The sequence below is a fragment of the Strongylocentrotus purpuratus genome, unplaced genomic scaffold, assembly GCF_000002235.5.
Source record: "Strongylocentrotus purpuratus isolate Spur 01 unplaced genomic scaffold, Spur_5.0 spur5_scaffold_1, whole genome shotgun sequence".
Taxonomy (NCBI): Eukaryota; Metazoa; Echinodermata; class Echinoidea; order Camarodonta; family Strongylocentrotidae; genus Strongylocentrotus; species Strongylocentrotus purpuratus.
The window spans coordinates 1928153-1945832 of record NW_022145594.1 but is presented as its reverse complement, the minus strand read 5'-3'; the positions used below and the strand labels follow the sequence as shown (position 1 = coordinate 1945832).

The window sequence follows — 17680 nt, the reverse complement described above, 5'->3', positions numbered from 1 at the left end:
GTGATGCGATAACAATGATTGGGATGATGGTGCAGTGTCGGTGAATGATGATGATGATGGCAGCGATGTTGTATGTATGTTGTAGTAGACAGCCAGGACACAATAAGAATACCTGTATAAAAACAAGTACCATCGTATTACCAACGTTCGGTACCATAGTTAATATTGTACTTATGGTTGATGGTAATTTGAATCAAGAACTAAGAACCAAGGCAGGCGCGGATCCAGGAACCCATTTCTATCGGCCCGGCTATGGCAACCCCTTTGTGTAAAAACTAGATAAACTCTGTTTTTCTCAGATAAACTCTGTTTTTCTCAGATAAACTCAGTTTATCAACAGATAAACACAGTTTATCAGAAAAACTCAGTTTATCAGTTGATAAACTGAGTTTATCTAGTTTTTACACAAAGGGGTTGCCATAGCCGGGCCGATAGAAATGGGTTCCTGGATCCGCGCCTGAACCAAGGTATAGTAGCATGGTATACTGCCCTTTACATTTCTGTAGCTCTTAACACACAGATTAGTTAGTACATACAAGAGCTTGCAGCTACTTCTTTTTTCACCCCCTCTTGCCATTTACAGTTGGTACTAACAAGTCAAATTAAAAACTGCTATAGTATGAAGTATAGTTCCAAGGAACAAAGGTCCCTTTGCATACCCACTTATCGCCTTGCATGGAATTAGATGTACATGTATAATAAAGAAAACGGAATGGAACATACCATTTTAGTCATTTATTTGCCACCGTGGTGTTTTTGATAAGATGGCGTACACCATCTCCTGCGAATGAGTTCCATGATAAATAATTGTGATGATGATTTTATTGGTAATATGGTTAATTTTATTATCATTAATATTACAGTCATTTTCATCATCCTTCATTCCTCTCACTGTACTCTTATCACTATTACTAGTAATCTTACTTTTACTATTATTATTACTATTGTTTATTATATTGTTGTTAACAGAGTGTGATTTATCCTGCTACTTCAATGGGTCATCTTGTCTTTATTACCATGAATACTGTGATGGTGTATATGACTGCGCAGCCGGGGGAGACGAGTACGGGTGCGAAGGTACGTGTAACATATATTTTTATCCCATTAATTTCCCTTTTTATTCCCTAAAACTTGATTTCCCATGCGTTTGCCCAGGTTATATGATTTTATATCGACTACTTTGAGAGGCCTGGCTGTTTAATACCTCCGTGCTAGTTCCCGAAAGCAGATAAAGCAGCCAGACCTCGATTATTAAAGCAGTCGATATGTCATTTATATGCCGAATGGAAATGAAAAATCACTACATGAATTGCCAATTTGGTTATCAGCTTGTGACGTCGTTGCCTCATTATTTATCAATTGCTTGAATATATATTTTTATCCCATGAATTTCCCTATCACACAAAACTTGATTTCCCAATGCCTTTGCCCAGGTTGTATAATTTGTATAATATTGCATGCATGACATTTCACATGGACACTCATTGTAAATTGATGATTTAGACCACAGTTTAGGTATAAACTTCTGTTGTGAATTCCGGCCTTTAACTTTATGTTAAATTTTTAAATAAAAGATATCTAAAGATGATGCATGTGTGTAAACCGTAACTGTACAGGTACCCTGACCGGTATACAAGCTTTGACATTATTCCTTTAGGAGTTTCCGCCTAAAAAATGGCAACATAATGTCTTTTTTTCTTTATTTATTTGATACCACGAAAAAATGTTTAGATGTTTAGAAGTTTCGAAGTCGGGTGGTTTAAGCACTTGACTTTATCTCTGGCACGGCACTAATATCATTTGGCAAGGCATTAATCTGCATTTGCCACACTTGACTGAGGTGAGGTAAAAAGGTACCTGGCAGGAATTAATCCCTTGAAATGCTAGAGCGCTGTAATGGCAGCTAGACTAAAGCCAGGGTAATAATTAAGTTGTGCCTCGGAATAGAATTGTCTAGATAGACGGCGCAATATAAAGGCCTATATATTATTATTATTTTTGTTAAAATTGCCTTTATTTTTGTTTATTTATTATTTATTTATCTTATTTCTAACCCTTTTTTTGTGGGCAAGATACTGTAACTTGAAAATAGCTCAATCAAATGCCTTGACATTTGGAACACATATGTATAGGTATATGGTCAAAGCACAGCAAGGTTTTAAATCTTTACCATGACTGATGACGTCACCTAGACGCCATTTGTGAAATTTTCTGAAAATCAACTCATGATCATATCTTCATTACGAAAAGCTCTCCCTTAAAACTATACCCCTCCACTATAACACAGGAATCAATGTAAATCAGGTGGGGTATCTGGACCCCACTTTCGTTTCTTTCATTAAAACTATGAGAGAGCCTTTAATACTTCACCACTATAACACAGGCACCAATGTAAATCAGGTGGGGTATTATGACCCCACTTTCGTTTCTCTCGTTAAAAATTTGAACAGAGCCTTGAGGCTCTGCGTGAGAGATAATGATATTGTATTGCAGCTGGACACTTCATCATCTTACGTAATACTAGTGTAAACAAACTCTTACTGGGGCTCTGCCTGAAAGGAAATGAGAAGTAGGAAATAAGTATTGTACTTGTTTTAAGATATTTTCATTTTCCAAAAGTCAATAATAATTGTATCCCCCGGCAGTATGCCGGTAGTACTTTGGATTCAGCAGTGTTACGCCGCCGCCGCAGCCACTGCCGCGTCATATTCTTGTGTGCGCTCTAACTGCCACATTCCTTGACGGATTTCTTTCAAATTTTGTATGGAGGTGTATCTTGGCGTAATTTACACACCTTTAACTCTTAAGCTGCCACCCATACAATGCACCCAGTGCCACAGTGCTAATCCCTATTGTGCCAGCCACAAATCTCCTGTGTGCCAAGTTAATTGTAAGGTTGGTTCAAGCGCGTGTTATTTAAATCTTTACAAAAAACAAATCGCTAAATTACTCGAGAAAATCCAATCTGACTGTTGTATACAAAGATGCGTAATCCAAAGCCAATAATCTGATGCACGCGATGGTACTTTCAATAGCGCTGCAAAAGCACTCAGCACGGTGCAATGGGCATGAACAATGACTCTTATTAGATATATGCGCCCTTGCGTAGACAAAGCAGAGTAGCGGTGGCTCGCTAGCATGAACGTGGCATTCAATCGATAGCGCGCTCGCGTGCACAGAGCACTATAACAAAAATAGCGCGCTAGCAGTCTCATGGCAGGATATGAGTTAACTTTCGGTGATGCTGCCCCCAGTGTTCCGTCTTCTATAGGTTAAAAGGCCATATTGTTTTGTATGGTGTCTAGTGTGTGCTCTGCAGGTCATATTTCATGACGGGGTTCCTTCCAATTTTGTATAGAGAATTAGAATTGTATCTTGGTACAATCTACACTTTTGGGTGATGCTGCCCTCATTGTTCCGTCTTTTATATTGTCAAAGGTTGTATATATGTCTTTTATGCGCTCTAACTTCCACATTTCTTGATGGATTTCTTTCAAATGTTGTATGGAGGTGTGTCTTAGTACAATCTACACATCTTTAGTGTTTGGTGATGCTGCCACCTGTGTTCCGTCTGTTATAGGGTCAAAGTTCATATTTGGTGGCTGTCTTTTGTGCGCTCTAACTGCCACATTTCTTGACAGATTTCTTTCAAATTTTCTACAGAGATGCATTATACTCTGATCTCCACACATATTGTTTTGGTGATGCTGCTCCTAGTCTTGACAATAGTCTGAGCCACTAGTGGCGACCTCTACGTCTTCCATTTGTTTCAGGGAGGGGAGAGAGGCTCTTTGTTCCTCCTCCGAACATAAGGATGACACAAAATGGCTGCCACTGACGGGGTATACATTCTTATTGCGCGGCAATACAGATTGCGATATTTCTAGTTTAGATGAAGACCAAAATGTGTGAACGAAACAAAATGACCCAGGGGGGTGTTTCACAAAGATCTTAAGTAGAACTTAACGCTAAGTTGGACTTAAAAATTATGGACAGCCATTGGAGCCTTAAAATGAAATATATTCAAAAGCAGAAATTCAAGTATTTTAGACTTTTTTATAAATTCCACATCAAGAACATGAAATCTCCTTGATGATAGAAAATATGAATCATTTGAATCAACATTTTATGCCTTTCAAAATAACTTTTACAAAATATTTTCAAAGATGCTAACGGCTTTCCATAATTTTTAAGTCCAACTTGTGAAACACCCCCCTGAATTGGCTATATAACAACAATTTTAAATGTGAAAATTAGCACTCTTTCTCCCTTCCTGTCTCCCTCTATCATGCTTATCTCTCTCTCCCTCTCTATCACCCAGTCAAGGTCTCGGCAGGGGGATTACATTATATAGCGCTAGTGTTTACTTTAGGCTTAACTCTAGGAGTAGTGAAAGTCAAATGGGGGTTTCAATTTTAAACGACAAGTTTTCGTCATGTTCATAACGGAAAGTCATTTTTCATTCATATTTATCATGATCAAGGTCAATATCCGTCTGGTCAATTTCAGGTAAAAAAATGCAGCATGTGCGTGCGCACATTTTTGAAATCGTCTCAATTTTGTGTGTGCATACGTTTAAGGCCATTTTTTGAGCATTTAAAGGAAACCGAACCCCAAGTAATAACTTTACTTATACTAAGAGATTTATTATATTATTGCCCATAAATCTACAATATTCCCCACCAAAGTTTATGAAAGAGGAATAAAGCAAAAATAAAGTACAGTTTCTCAACACGACATGGGCATCGCCATTTTCTTGATAATGTGACGTACTATGCGAAGTCGTTTATCAAGTAATGTATTCAAGTTTATGGATGCTTCTTTCCCAGACGTGTGTGGTGATGAAGCATTTCATTCACCTGCTATTATCATTTGTACTATAATTGCCAGAATGCAAATTGCATAAATAAGTTAGTGCTCTTCTGGGGTGAAGGTTTCTCATAAATGAAATAGATTTGTCAACTGCTATAGTGTAGTATTTATAGATGAATTTTGTTACAATTGTGCCCCTATTATTTATTTTTCACCTAATATAATTTCTATCATCTCAGTTATTATTATTTTTTATTGAAAAGTAAAGGTTTCGTTATTGATTTAAAAATTCTTTCCAACTAAAGCTTGGTGCATGATACATGTACAACTTCAACAGGTACGTCACATTTTCAAGAAAATGGCTGCGCCCATATCATGCTGAAGGAATATCTTCATTTATATATATCTTGTAAATTTTCGTAAAGAATATTGTACATCAAAGGGCAGGAATACATCTCATTTTTCAGAATACCTACACTTATTCTTTGGGTTTAGGTTTCCTTTAACAAAAAAACGTGCACACATGCATGCAAGCGCGTTTTCATTCGTCATAGCAATAGAGTATGAGTTGGAGATATGATTTCATTTGGCCATTAAAAATATTCTGACATCATCATAATGACCTTCAAACTCAAAATACGAATTTTGCATATTATGACGTCAGCATATTTATGGAATATTGATTGTATCTCTGTAAATATTGATAAAGTTTGCTTTCAAATTTGGATATGTTGTAGCTAAGACAATTAAGTGAAAATTTTGATTAAATGTCACGTGTCAGAATTATTTTAATTTTCGTGTTATGCCTATGTGAGATGAATTTCTTTCACATCATCATGACATTGTTTTGTAGCAGTATCATGCTTATTTTTGCTCTATTTTCTCTGAAATTTTAGTTTAAAGAGCCCACCTATACTTCTTCCAAACAAGTATTACATGTCTATAGTTATTAATAGTGTTCTTTTCACGATATATATCTTTTTCAAAGGATGTTTTACTTGCCCTGGGATCGGATGCATTCTTGATTCTCTGGTCTGTGACTTCTTTGACATTTGCTATGACGGAGAAGACGAAGCGGAAAGTGTCTGCAGAGACTCTGAGTTTATCAGTAAGATTCTCATCTATATTCTTTGTATATAATAGTAGCATGATACTTTTTATTAAAGGGATAGTTGAGTTCTTGTTTCAGACCGCAAATGTCTTCAAAGTGCAAGGTTATTGCTCTTATTCTTATTTATGACATTTCTAGTGCCCTTTCAGGACCTTGAATTGCTATGAAGGTAATTTTAGACCCTAAAATGTGTGAAATTTATCCAATACAATCATACCAATTCAGCTCTACTTTAAAACAAATATGGTGACCGTTAATTAATTAATTAACTAATAATAACAATAATGGGCCGACTGGTTGTGCGTATTCTAACTAACACGAAAAAGCCAACAAAAAGCCAACATCGCATTGGCTGGAATAAAACGTGTAAGGCGCTATTTGGGTTTTTTCAACGGCCGGTTCAAATTATCAAATAAGAGCTTTCATCTCATTTTTTGGAGAGGGGGCATTTCCAAAACTGGTCTTTACCTTTAAGCACAGTACAGTATATCTGTATATAGTAGCTGGACCTTATATATGGACATATATGACCATTACTACAACTATTGTTGTTATTATCTTTAATATTAATAATTTTTTTGTCGTTTTTTGTTTTCTACTAATATTTGATTCTCCTGCAATGTGGATTTTTTTTAAAACTCTTTGTTTTGCTCTGGATTGAAACTACATGCTGCCACATTGTTTGTATGTGTGACAAAAGTCTAATGTGGCGGTCCAGTATTTGATTCGTCCATCAACCAAAGCAGTGAAGGGGTTAGATAATCAAAAAGACTTTTGGATTTTCCCTTTTCATAAAGTTTACACTATAGTTTGCAAGTGAAATTTCAGATTTGCTATAAGTGACACATGTTCTGGATGTTTCTTTAAATCACAAATATAGGAATATGAATAGGATTGTAATTGGGATTTGAGATAAGTTCTAGGAGTAGGGTTAAGATCGTTTTACACGTAGGTGTGAAAATGACCTTTATCTGTGTAATTTAGCATGTGCAGATTGCATTGATCTAAAACTTAATGTTGGCAAGTAAAATTTTCTACAACAACATGTGAAAGAAAATATAAAGAGATTTTACCTGACTACTAAGAAAGCATAAATGCTTGTAAGTAAGCAACCAGACGGTCGACTGCTTTAGGTCCTCTCCGATTGACCTGGTAAGTATAAATTATGCCTTACCAAAGGGCACCAGCGCATCGACTTGGTCAAACCTGGGTTACCGGATTACGAGACCACTGCTCTACCAACTGAGCTATCGCGCCCACTGGAGAGAGGTACCTGCATTCTTTCATGAGAGGAGCCCAATAGAATGACTGATGAACCAGGATCTGAATGGGAAGAGAGATCAAAGTTCGAAGTTTCAAACAGGTTGACTGTTTGTCATCAGGTCAAGATTCCATTTACAGTGAAACCTTTCTATAAAAGCCAACCAAAACCAGACACAGAAAGTGGCTGCTCTAGACAAGTGGCCTTTATATAGAGGTGACCACTAAGAATGGTTTGACTTTACCTCTCATTTTCTTTTGTATCCCCTTTCAAACCCAACAGTCCTTTTCAAGACTATTGCAAACTGATGAATTTATACACACCACCATGCATATCTTAACATTCATGTTCTCCTATATTTATCCCACTATAGCCGAGATTGATGTCCTGACTGGTGAATGGATCACGATCGAGCAACGTTCCGGTGATCCTGTGGAGGATCGTGGCACACCCGCCAGCAAGTTCTATGACTTCTACCATTACGTCTTCAAATCTGAACCAGGATCCGCTCTCTTCGTGGAGCTACAAAATTTCACGTGGTCTGACAACGCTCCTCAAATAGTCCCCCTCCTCCGCATCATTGCCGGAGCTGGTGATGACCCAGCGTCTTTTCCATTGAACAGAGGATACTTTGATGCAACTGGATTTGAGTATAGCACCAGCTCTTTATATAACTTCACCCTGACCAACGACACAGGCTTTGTTCTACTTTCTTTCCCCAAGGAGGGCGTGGAAGCTTATGTGAAGTTCCGTGTCACAGCTATCAGTAAGAAAACAATCCAAATATCAGTATTCTAATGGTTATGTGCATTGCAAGACTAGTTTTTCATTCTTATTCAACTAAAAGGAAATTGTCCTTGGTTTCTAGGTGCACTAGGTCATAATTTGGTGACACAAGTCTTTGTGGCAACAACATTAATGAGTGAACAAGTCTCACAGCAAATCTTTAGTCCAATCAAGAAATGACCGTTCCTATACCCAGTCTCTTGGACAGTCTTCAGTTGAGGGAAATTGATGATATTGACTTATCGATATGGGCGATTAGTGAAAAATGCAGAGTATTACATTAGGCCTGTTGGTTCTTTTCTGCACTGGCTCTCCACAAAAGAACCTACAGTACTTTTATGGACTAATTCAATTCAATTCAATTCAATTCAATTCAATTTTATTTCGCAATATAAAAATCAAAATATACAAAGTAACAGTAAATTTTAACTATGTTTACAAAGGTTATATGCGGGGCTTTCCATGAAGGTTGCGAAAACCTGTGAAGTTGGATCACCCATTAAACAATGAAAAACAATACAAAAAGAAATATAACATATTATAAGCACACAACAATAAATTAAGTAAAATGAGCAAAGTACAAGCTCTTCAACTACCTATAAGACAAGAGAAAGTAAAATAGAGAGAAGAAAAACAATATATAAAGGGGGAAAAGAAAAAAAAATCAACAATTGTGCTGATTAATAATTATTTAGTAGTAAGATTTTATATTGTTTTTCTAAAGGAAGATATGAATTGTGATTTCGTTATTACTTGGGGGATCATATTCCACTGTTTAGGACCTAGATAACTCATTGATTTAGCTTCATAACTAGACTTAACAGACCATAAATGAAATTTGTTGGAAAGCCGTGTATTATAATTATGAATTTGACTTTTATATTGAAAGAGGTCTGAAAAGGGGGCAGGTAACAACTTGTTTTTATATTTGTACATGAACGTTGCGATTTCTTGCTTATTTATATCGTATATATTTGGTAACGATAGCTTCTTTAACAAAGGTGCGGAAGGTGCTAGATAATGAGAATTGGTAGCTATTCTTAAACATTTCTTTTGAACTTTAAATAGTGAGTCTAATTCAGTTTGTGTTGCATTAGTGGCCCATACAATATTACAATATTTCAAATAAGGGAAAATAATGGAATGATATAAAGTTATCAAATTTTCGGGTAACAAACTATATTTTAGCTTATTTATCAAGCCAGCATTTCTGCTGATCTTATGTAAAACATTTGTGGGTTTTGGTCCTTAAATCCCAAGCAATTATCTAATACGACACCCAAGAAGTTAACGGGATTACTTAATTGAATAAGTTTATTATTAATATAAATGGGAATATTATCGTTATTAATTAAAGGACTGTTATTGCTAGCTATATCAGAAATTTTGGAAATTTTAGATCCTATATTATATTTAGTTTTTCGAAAATAAACACATTTAGATTTGTCAACATTCAGGGACAATTTATTTGCTTTTAACCAGTCAGATATATTCTTAAGCTCATTATTTAGGACGTGGACAGTATTATTCAAATCTTTAGATGAAAAAAATATACTAGTGTCATCAGCAAATTGATAGACGGTTAATAAGTTAGATGATTTACAAAGATCATTTATGTATAAAATAAATAGCAGGGGGCCCAGTATTGATCCCTGAGGTACCCCAATAAAGACATTTAACGAAGAAGACAAAACACAGTGGACAAAAGTATGTTGAACTCTGTTTGAAAGATAGTCCCTAAACCAGTCTAATGCAATCCCTCATATTCCACATTGTTGTAGTTTAAATAAAAGTATTGAGTGATCCATAGAATCAAATGCCTTAGATAAGTCTAAGAAAATCCCTATTATATGTTTGTTAGCTTGAAATGAATCTAATATTTTTTGTTGGACTTTTAAAAGAACATGTTCACAGGAATAGCTGGGTCTAAATCCATATTGAGTGTCACTTAAAATATCTTTGATATTAAAAAATTTATATAACCGATTATAGATTAGTCGTTCAAGTAATTTAGAAAAACATGGTAAGAGGGATATGGGTCTATAGCTTACAAATTTGCCGGGATCGTCTTTCTTAAAAACAGGGATTACTTTAGATTCTTTGAGTTTTAAGGTTACTTTGGCAGATACAATGGAAAGATTAAATACATGAACTAACAGCAATACAATGGCATGGATAACCCGCTTAACAACTTTACAGCTTACATTATCGATTCCACAACTTGCATTACTTCTAAGGTATTTACTGACATTAATTAATTCACTCGTATGTACAGGTGATAAAAAAATGGATTCAACAACATTTGTTCGACAATAAAAATGAGAAGAATGAATAGATTGTGGTACCGCGTCACTAACAAATTTTCCAATGTTAATAAAATAATTATTGAACTGATTTGTTATTTCAATAGGCTCAGTAAATAATTTTCTGTTACATTGAAATGTTTTTTGAATTTGACTTTTATTTTTGTCCAATAATTCATTAATTGTTTTCCAGGTCTTTTTAATACTATTTCGATTCAATTGTAACAAGTTCTTATAATATTCCTGACGAGCTCTACAAAGGGCATTAATAACTTTATTTCTAATTTTTTAAATTTTCTCTCATCACTTGTACGTCTTGTTTGACAAAAATTTTTGAAACATTTATTTTTTTTCTTAATCAATTTCAATATTTTATTGGTAACCCACGGTTTCCTATTTTTTCTTCTCTTTTTTGTTGATGTAAGAGGAAAATGTTTATCATACAATTTAAGGAATATATTCATAAATAAAGTATAAGCTTTATCAGCATCCATACACCTTAGTACGTCACCCCAATCAATATTACTTAATTCAACAAAAAAATTATTAATCGTTAAATCATTGATTTTCCTGTAAGTATAGGACTGATCTGAAACATTTTTATAAACACCTCTCTTATAGCAGAAAATTGGCATGTGATCAGTAATTGAGGAATAAAAAATACCTTGAGTAATATCATTGTCATTCGTTAATATGTTATCAATAATAGAAAGGGATGAGTTGGTTACACAGGTTGGAATGTTAATTTGAATGTAGAAGCCGTGTGACGCAATTATGTTCATTAGAGTAATAATACTATTTGAAGTAATTTTCAATAACTCAATATTATAGTCTCCAAGGAGATACATTTGTTTATTATCTTTGGAAAGTTCTTGCAATAGTTTATCAAAATATGTCATATATAGATATAAATTGGACTTCGGGGGTCTGTAGATTACACCAATTACTATACTTTTTAATCAAGGTATATTAATTTCAACAAATACAGTTTCACATGAAGAACACGTGGGATTCAAGTCATCCCGTAATCGATAACACAACTTTTCATCTAAAAATATTCCAACGCCTCCTCCTCTACCAACTTTTCTGTTATTATTAATAAAGTTATATCCATCCAACATGTAACAATTTTCGTTTTCTGAATTCAGCCACGTCTCTGTTATCCCAATAGCTGTAAAATTTAAAGAAAGGCTGCTAAGGTAGGCAGAAATTTGATCGAAATTTTTGGCCATACTCCTCGAGTTAAAAGGTATAGCACTAAATTTGGATCTATAGACTCTTTGAATTCATCTTCCAAATAATATTTGCAATCATTTACATATTGTTGATCAAAGTCAGAATCAAGAATTGGAATAGAATCGTTTAATCTTACATCTTCACTCATGTCATTTAAATAATTGTAAGTTATACGTATTTTGTAATACTTGTGCAACACATTTAAGGTATTCATCATTGTTGACAGAAAAGAATGGAAAGACAGAACACAAATTCATAGACATGCAAAATACGGGAACAAAATATTCATAAAAAAACTACGTAAACTACAAAATTTAACAGGTCTATTGAGTAGTCCAAATTAATATATGTGTATATATATATATATATATATATATAATATATCGGGCAAAAACAAAACAGAAAATATGAAATTGAATGCATATGGAAATGCATCAGTGAAAGTGATTGTATAGTATTTGTTCATTAATTTGTCTCTTCCCCAGTGTCAAAATTGTTCATTAACTTAAAATTGTTCATTAACTAACCCACATCGTGTTACATTAAAACTTAAATATGCTCTTCTCATCATGAAAATATTCAAAATTCAAAGAACGCCTTCTTTCCTTTTGCAGAATGCGTGGACCCTGAGGTGGCTTGTAATGGCTCCCCTCACTGCTATGACTGGTTGGATGATACATGCGATGGAGAAATCCAATGTCTGAATAGCGGGGAAGATGAGTACGGGTGTGAAGGTAAGATGTAGTCGAGTGGTTTAAGCAATTGACTTTAGATGCAAAAGTCGTTGAGTCAAGCCCTGGCACTGCAGCAGTTGATGGCCTATGGCTTACAATGTACAAAATGTTTGATTGTTTCAAGGGGATATCGATATGCGGCCCACAACTTTCTTGTGGAAGATGGCAGCAATGTTAGGTTGAATGTTGCTTCACTCCTTTCTAAAAGATTTTAGCTTGCTTAATTTTTAATGTTGGAACTCTTTTATTTTCAAGGCTGCAACATGCACTCTTCGGTTGAAGATTGCAATACTCATCTGTTAAATGGTGCAACATTTCTGTTGAAGATGACAACATTCTTGCGTTGAGTGTTGCAACACTCCTATTTTCTTAGTTTGCAACGTAAAATGCAGCAAAATTTAAAAAATCAGGTTTTTTGTATATCAACTACCAAAACAATTGTAATTTATTGCGACATGTATGTACTCTTATTTCTTTCAAGCATGCACTGGTGACTTTTAGTTAAACTGGCATTAACTAAACTGTATTATATGTGATCTTTTTTTAAAACTTTATTCCAGCAACCCCACCAGGAAACTACTCCTGCTTTGAATGTGAGTCTGACTTTGAATGCATTTTGGATCCACAATGGGTTTGCGATGGTGACTATGACTGCTCTAACGGAGAGGATGAATTAAACTGCCCAAGTAAGATTAAAGTTCTTTAATATCACAGTACTATTATGTAAATTGAATGTTGCATCACTCATTTGCTCAATGTGGCAACACTACTATGTAGAAGGTCATAGCCCACTTATTCTGAATGTTGCAACTCTCTTGTTTTGATGTTGCAACACTCCATATTTAAAGATGGCAACATGCTTAGATTGAATGTTGCTTCACTCCTTTTTAAAAGCTTGCTTTATTGTTAGTTTTGGAACTCTCTTATTTTCAAGGCTGCAATGTGCACTCTTATGTTGAAGGTTGCAATACTTATCTGTTAACTGTTAAATGCCCATATTACATTTGATACCATTTTTTGTTTTTGTATAGACAAACTTTCAAATTCTTAAACTGGCAACACATTGATAGATCCCAAATCACAGTTTTTCAATCAAAATGGGTAGTATGTGTGTAACAAACGTTTGGATATGGTTTATGAAGGTGTATATTTTTACAGAGAGAGGAAATTTCATCAGAACTTCGTAGCTCTGAAATAAAAACATACATGGGTACCTGTAGTGAGAGTGTCCTTATAATGGGTACCTGTAATGAGAGTGTCCTTATAATCATATGTCATATGTATACTAATGAAGTGCGTTTTTCTATAACAGGTTTTGTTTTTTAGCAATGGGTATTTTTTTCATAATTGGTGTTTTCCTGTATAAGCACTGTTTTATTATTATTATCATATCAGATATATTCTCCTATGATGAATGTTACTATATAATTGATGTTTTCTTACAATCAATGTTTCTTCTTGTTTGTAGCTAGTTGTGAATTGAATGAATTCCATTGTAATCGAGGCGGTGAATGCATCGGGTCTGAGTCTGTTTGCAACCTGGCCCCAGAATGCACCTTTGCTGAAGATGAGATGAGCTGTGGCTATGATGACATCTCAAGTAAGCTTCTTTCACTTTTCCAAACATTTATACGATTCTCGTATAGCTATTCGATTTTTCCTGTTCTGAACGTCATAAAACACATCGTTTAGCAAAATTCCTCACTAGTGTTTGAGTATCGATTTGAACAAAAAATTGATAGAGAATTAGGGTCATGATATAGCCTAAATGTTGTTTTGAAAATCTTTTGAAAAATCTATAATTGGGCGGTTTATCATGTGCCCTCAATAATGGCTGGCAATTTTGTTCAAAATTAGTTTCTGTATACAACTTGTTTTTTGTAGCCTTTATGCTCCTTTCATTTAAAAAAAGATTTGTCCGGCCGGGACTGCCAAAGGCACGTTGTTCGATATTTGTGAATCATAGTTCTTATTTTACTACCTTGCTTTTCTCCACCCAAGTGACAATTGGGCGTCTTTTTCCATTTTTTGTTGTTGTATTAATGAAATAAAAATACTCATGTAATTTGGGGCAATATTGTTATATCCTTTCATTTGACGTGATCATATAATTATTTTTGTATCATAATAGAGCATATAAGAATAAAGCATGGATTGTCTGATGTTTATATGCACTTTGGTTCATGTGTTTTGAGTTGTAATCATTAGTTAAGCATCCTTATACAGGGATGACAAGAATTTTTTTATTTTTTTTAAACACAGAAAAAATAAAAGTGAAGCAATTTTTAACTGCAATCAAAAGACGCTATACCAAATATTTTGGATTTCTCTAGATTCCATTCGATAACACATTGATAGAACACTGTACAAGTATTCCATAGAAACCGGCCCCAGAAATACCAGCTTTCATTACTGCTTGGCATATCTTTACTTTCATATTTCTCAATTTTAGTTTTATGTTATGGAATTATGTTTCATGGTCTTATTTCATTTGTACATATATTTATAAATCAATTTTTTCTACCCTGGTTTTGTTAGCTTGGTCAGGGAGGAAGACCTGCGGGTCATGGTTATTAATGTTTTCAATAAATTATTTCTCTCTTTCCTATGAATATTTGAATTATTGTTTTATCTTGGTGTACATGTTACCAAATTGATGATAAATTAATGATAATCATACAAAAGATTAATCCGTCTTGTAACTTTATATTTTTGCTCAGCTGAGGTATGGGTGGTCGCTGGTGAATCGTATGACGTTAATACGATAGAGCTTCAGCCGGTGGGGGACAATATCAAAGCAGCTCTGTGGCATTTCTTTGCCCTTAACAGCTCCTACGTCCTGTTCTTTGACGTATCTTCCTCCTACAACCTTCCCGATGATTCTAAAGCGGTCTTTGGCGAAGGAACAGACTTCCTCGGCTCAAGCACTGCCAGCTACTCTCGCTTGGGCTCTACCACCATGTTCACAAGGCATGACTTCTTTGTACTGAGCCATGAAGCCTTTGTGTCAGTGGATGTTCCACTGACAGAGTCGGCTCCTGTCACGCTCAGTTTCTCAGTCAGAGCAGTCCCAGCTCCTGGTAAGAACATTTTCTTTCTTGTATCGTGGGGTCAGTGACACAAAGACGTAAATTCATTTTGGCCATTTTGAGAAAAAGTGGTTGTGTCACTGAGCACATGGGCCTAAGTCATAGGAGTTAAGTCTATGTTTCACCAGCCATTGACTTCAATGGGGTGTTGGATGGAGTTCAGTCTTTGTGTTTCCTGGGAAGCCCACACTCTTTTGAACCTTTTGATATCAAATACTCATTTTGGCAAAATATAGAGTTACGTCTTTGTGTCACTGAACCCTCAATATATTTCAAACGAATTGTTGTATCCTTTCCTTTTCTATATGTCTCATCTTTTAGAATCACACCTAAACTAAGACATCATTTCTGGCGAATTTCTGATTGTGTTTTGGTGCCTGGGGGTGTTTCACAAAACTTGCCATCAGTGCAGACAAATGACAGTTTTTGTTATGATAAGCTAGTAAAATCCTTGATTCTGATTGGTGATCAGCAGATTTGTCACTGATTTTTGTCATTTGTCATTGAAAAGAGGCTTTTTTTTAAACACCCCCTGATCACATATTTGCTTAAATGGTTAAACCTGAGTGAATGCAACCTTCCTAAGCCCTTTTCCTACCGGATCCAGTGGTATCAGGTATTCAGCCTATGGGATTTGACAATGCAGTATGATAAGCTAGCGAAATCCTTGCTTCTGATTGGTTATCAGCAGATTTGTCACTGATTTTTGTCATTTGTCATTGAAAAGAGGCTTTTTTCAAACACCCCCTGATCACATATTTGCTTAAATGGTTAAACCTGAGTGAATGCAACCTTCCTAAGCCCTTTTCCTACCAGATCCAGTGGTATCAGGTATTCAGCCTATGGGATTTGACAATGCAGTATGATAAGCTAGTGAAATCCTTGCTTCTGATTGGTTATCAGCAGATTTGTCACTGATTTTTGTCATTTGTCATTGAAAAGAGGCTTTTTTTAAACACCCCCTGATCACATATTTGCTTAAATGGTTAAACCTGAGTGAATGCAACCTTCCTAAGCCCTTTTCCTACCGGATCCAGTGGTATCAGGTATTCAGCCTATGGGATTTGACAATGCAGTATGATAAGCTAGTGAAATCCTTGCTTCTGATTGGTTATCAGCAGATTTGTCGCTGATTTTTGTAATTTGTCATTGAAAAGAGGCTTTTTTTAAACACCCCCTGATCACATATTTGCTTAAATGGTTAAACCTGAGTGAATGCAACCTTCCTAAGCCCTTTGCCTACCGGAACCAGTGGTCTCATGTGTTCAGCCTATGGGATATTGGCAATGCTGTAGTCAATGGATTAATGTTGCACAATTGTATTAAGTTTGGAAAGCAGTGGATAACAGGGTTTTTTCAGTCTATGAACAAACAGTTCTTATATCCCATGAAGATTAGAATATTGCATTATTTGTTTGTTTGTTTTTTAAATTATATTCTGAAGTGTCAGTAGTACATTTTTTTTTTTTTTTTCAATTCAAAAGACTTTATTTCCGTTAAAAAGCGAACAAATATATACATGTGATGAAGTACAAACCGTTTACGATATACAAATCATGAGCATTATGTTAAATTAATTTAAACAAACTGTGAAAATGAGTAGAAGGAAAAGAGAGTACCTGTAGGAAGCTTATGTTAGCTTGTTGATTCAGGCGTCCAGGCGTCCTTGTTGACATCAGACTATGCTGTTTGGTCCCAAGCCTAGAAGAAGATGTCAATTCTATTTATATTCTTTTTATCTTTTTTCTTCAGAATGCACTGGGGATTCTTCAGTCTGTGTGGCTTGCGATTCAGGTTCTGAGACCTGCGACCTAAGTCTCAGTTGCTCTCAATCGACTGAATACGAATGCCCATAAATTCCAGCTCCTTAATTTACCGTAGGTTTTGCTTCATTTTTTTAAATTTTAGATATGAAAGAAAGTACTTTAGTATTCCGGTGTTTTAACAAAGAGTAGACACTAAATGTCAAAAATAAAATATTGATTACTTTATTGGCAGTTTCACCATAGGCTAATAAAATGTGTACATTATATTTTCTTGTAGAAAAAGTGTGGATATTACAGGGTACTAAACTGCAGGCGCGTACGCAGGGGGGGGGATGGGGGTTAGCGCCCCCCTTCAGTTGTGTGTATGTGTGTATTTTTGAGCAAAACACCCCCCTTTGTGTTGTTTTTTTTTATTTAAAAAAAAAAAAAAAAATTATTCCAATGGCTGACGTAAAAAAGGTGACCTTACCCCCCCCCCAACAGAACAAAATGTCAAATTTTCAAATTTTGAGACCCCCCCCCCCCCCCCAATAAAAAAAAGGTGTCCTCTTACCTCCCCTCCTCCCCCCCCCCCCCCCCCCC

General features: G+C 35.3%; 1 protein-coding gene across 1 annotated transcript in view; it reads left to right on the top strand.

Moving 5' to 3' along the window:
* The window catches only part of LOC100887982, an 89984-nt gene extending 72569 nt beyond the window's left edge, over positions 1-17415 (top strand). The window contains exons 37-44 of the mRNA XM_030977594.1: positions 970-1077; positions 5801-5920; positions 7558-7950; positions 12124-12243; positions 12804-12929; positions 13712-13843; positions 14964-15323; positions 17085-17415. Coding sequence (XP_030833454.1) covers positions 970-1077; positions 5801-5920; positions 7558-7950; positions 12124-12243; positions 12804-12929; positions 13712-13843; positions 14964-15323; positions 17085-17188 — 1463 coding nt within the window. The 3' untranslated portion in view covers positions 17189-17415. The remainder of the gene's footprint in view (positions 1-969; positions 1078-5800; positions 5921-7557; positions 7951-12123; positions 12244-12803; positions 12930-13711; positions 13844-14963; positions 15324-17084) is intronic.
* The last annotated feature ends 265 nt before the right edge of the window (positions 17416-17680 follow it).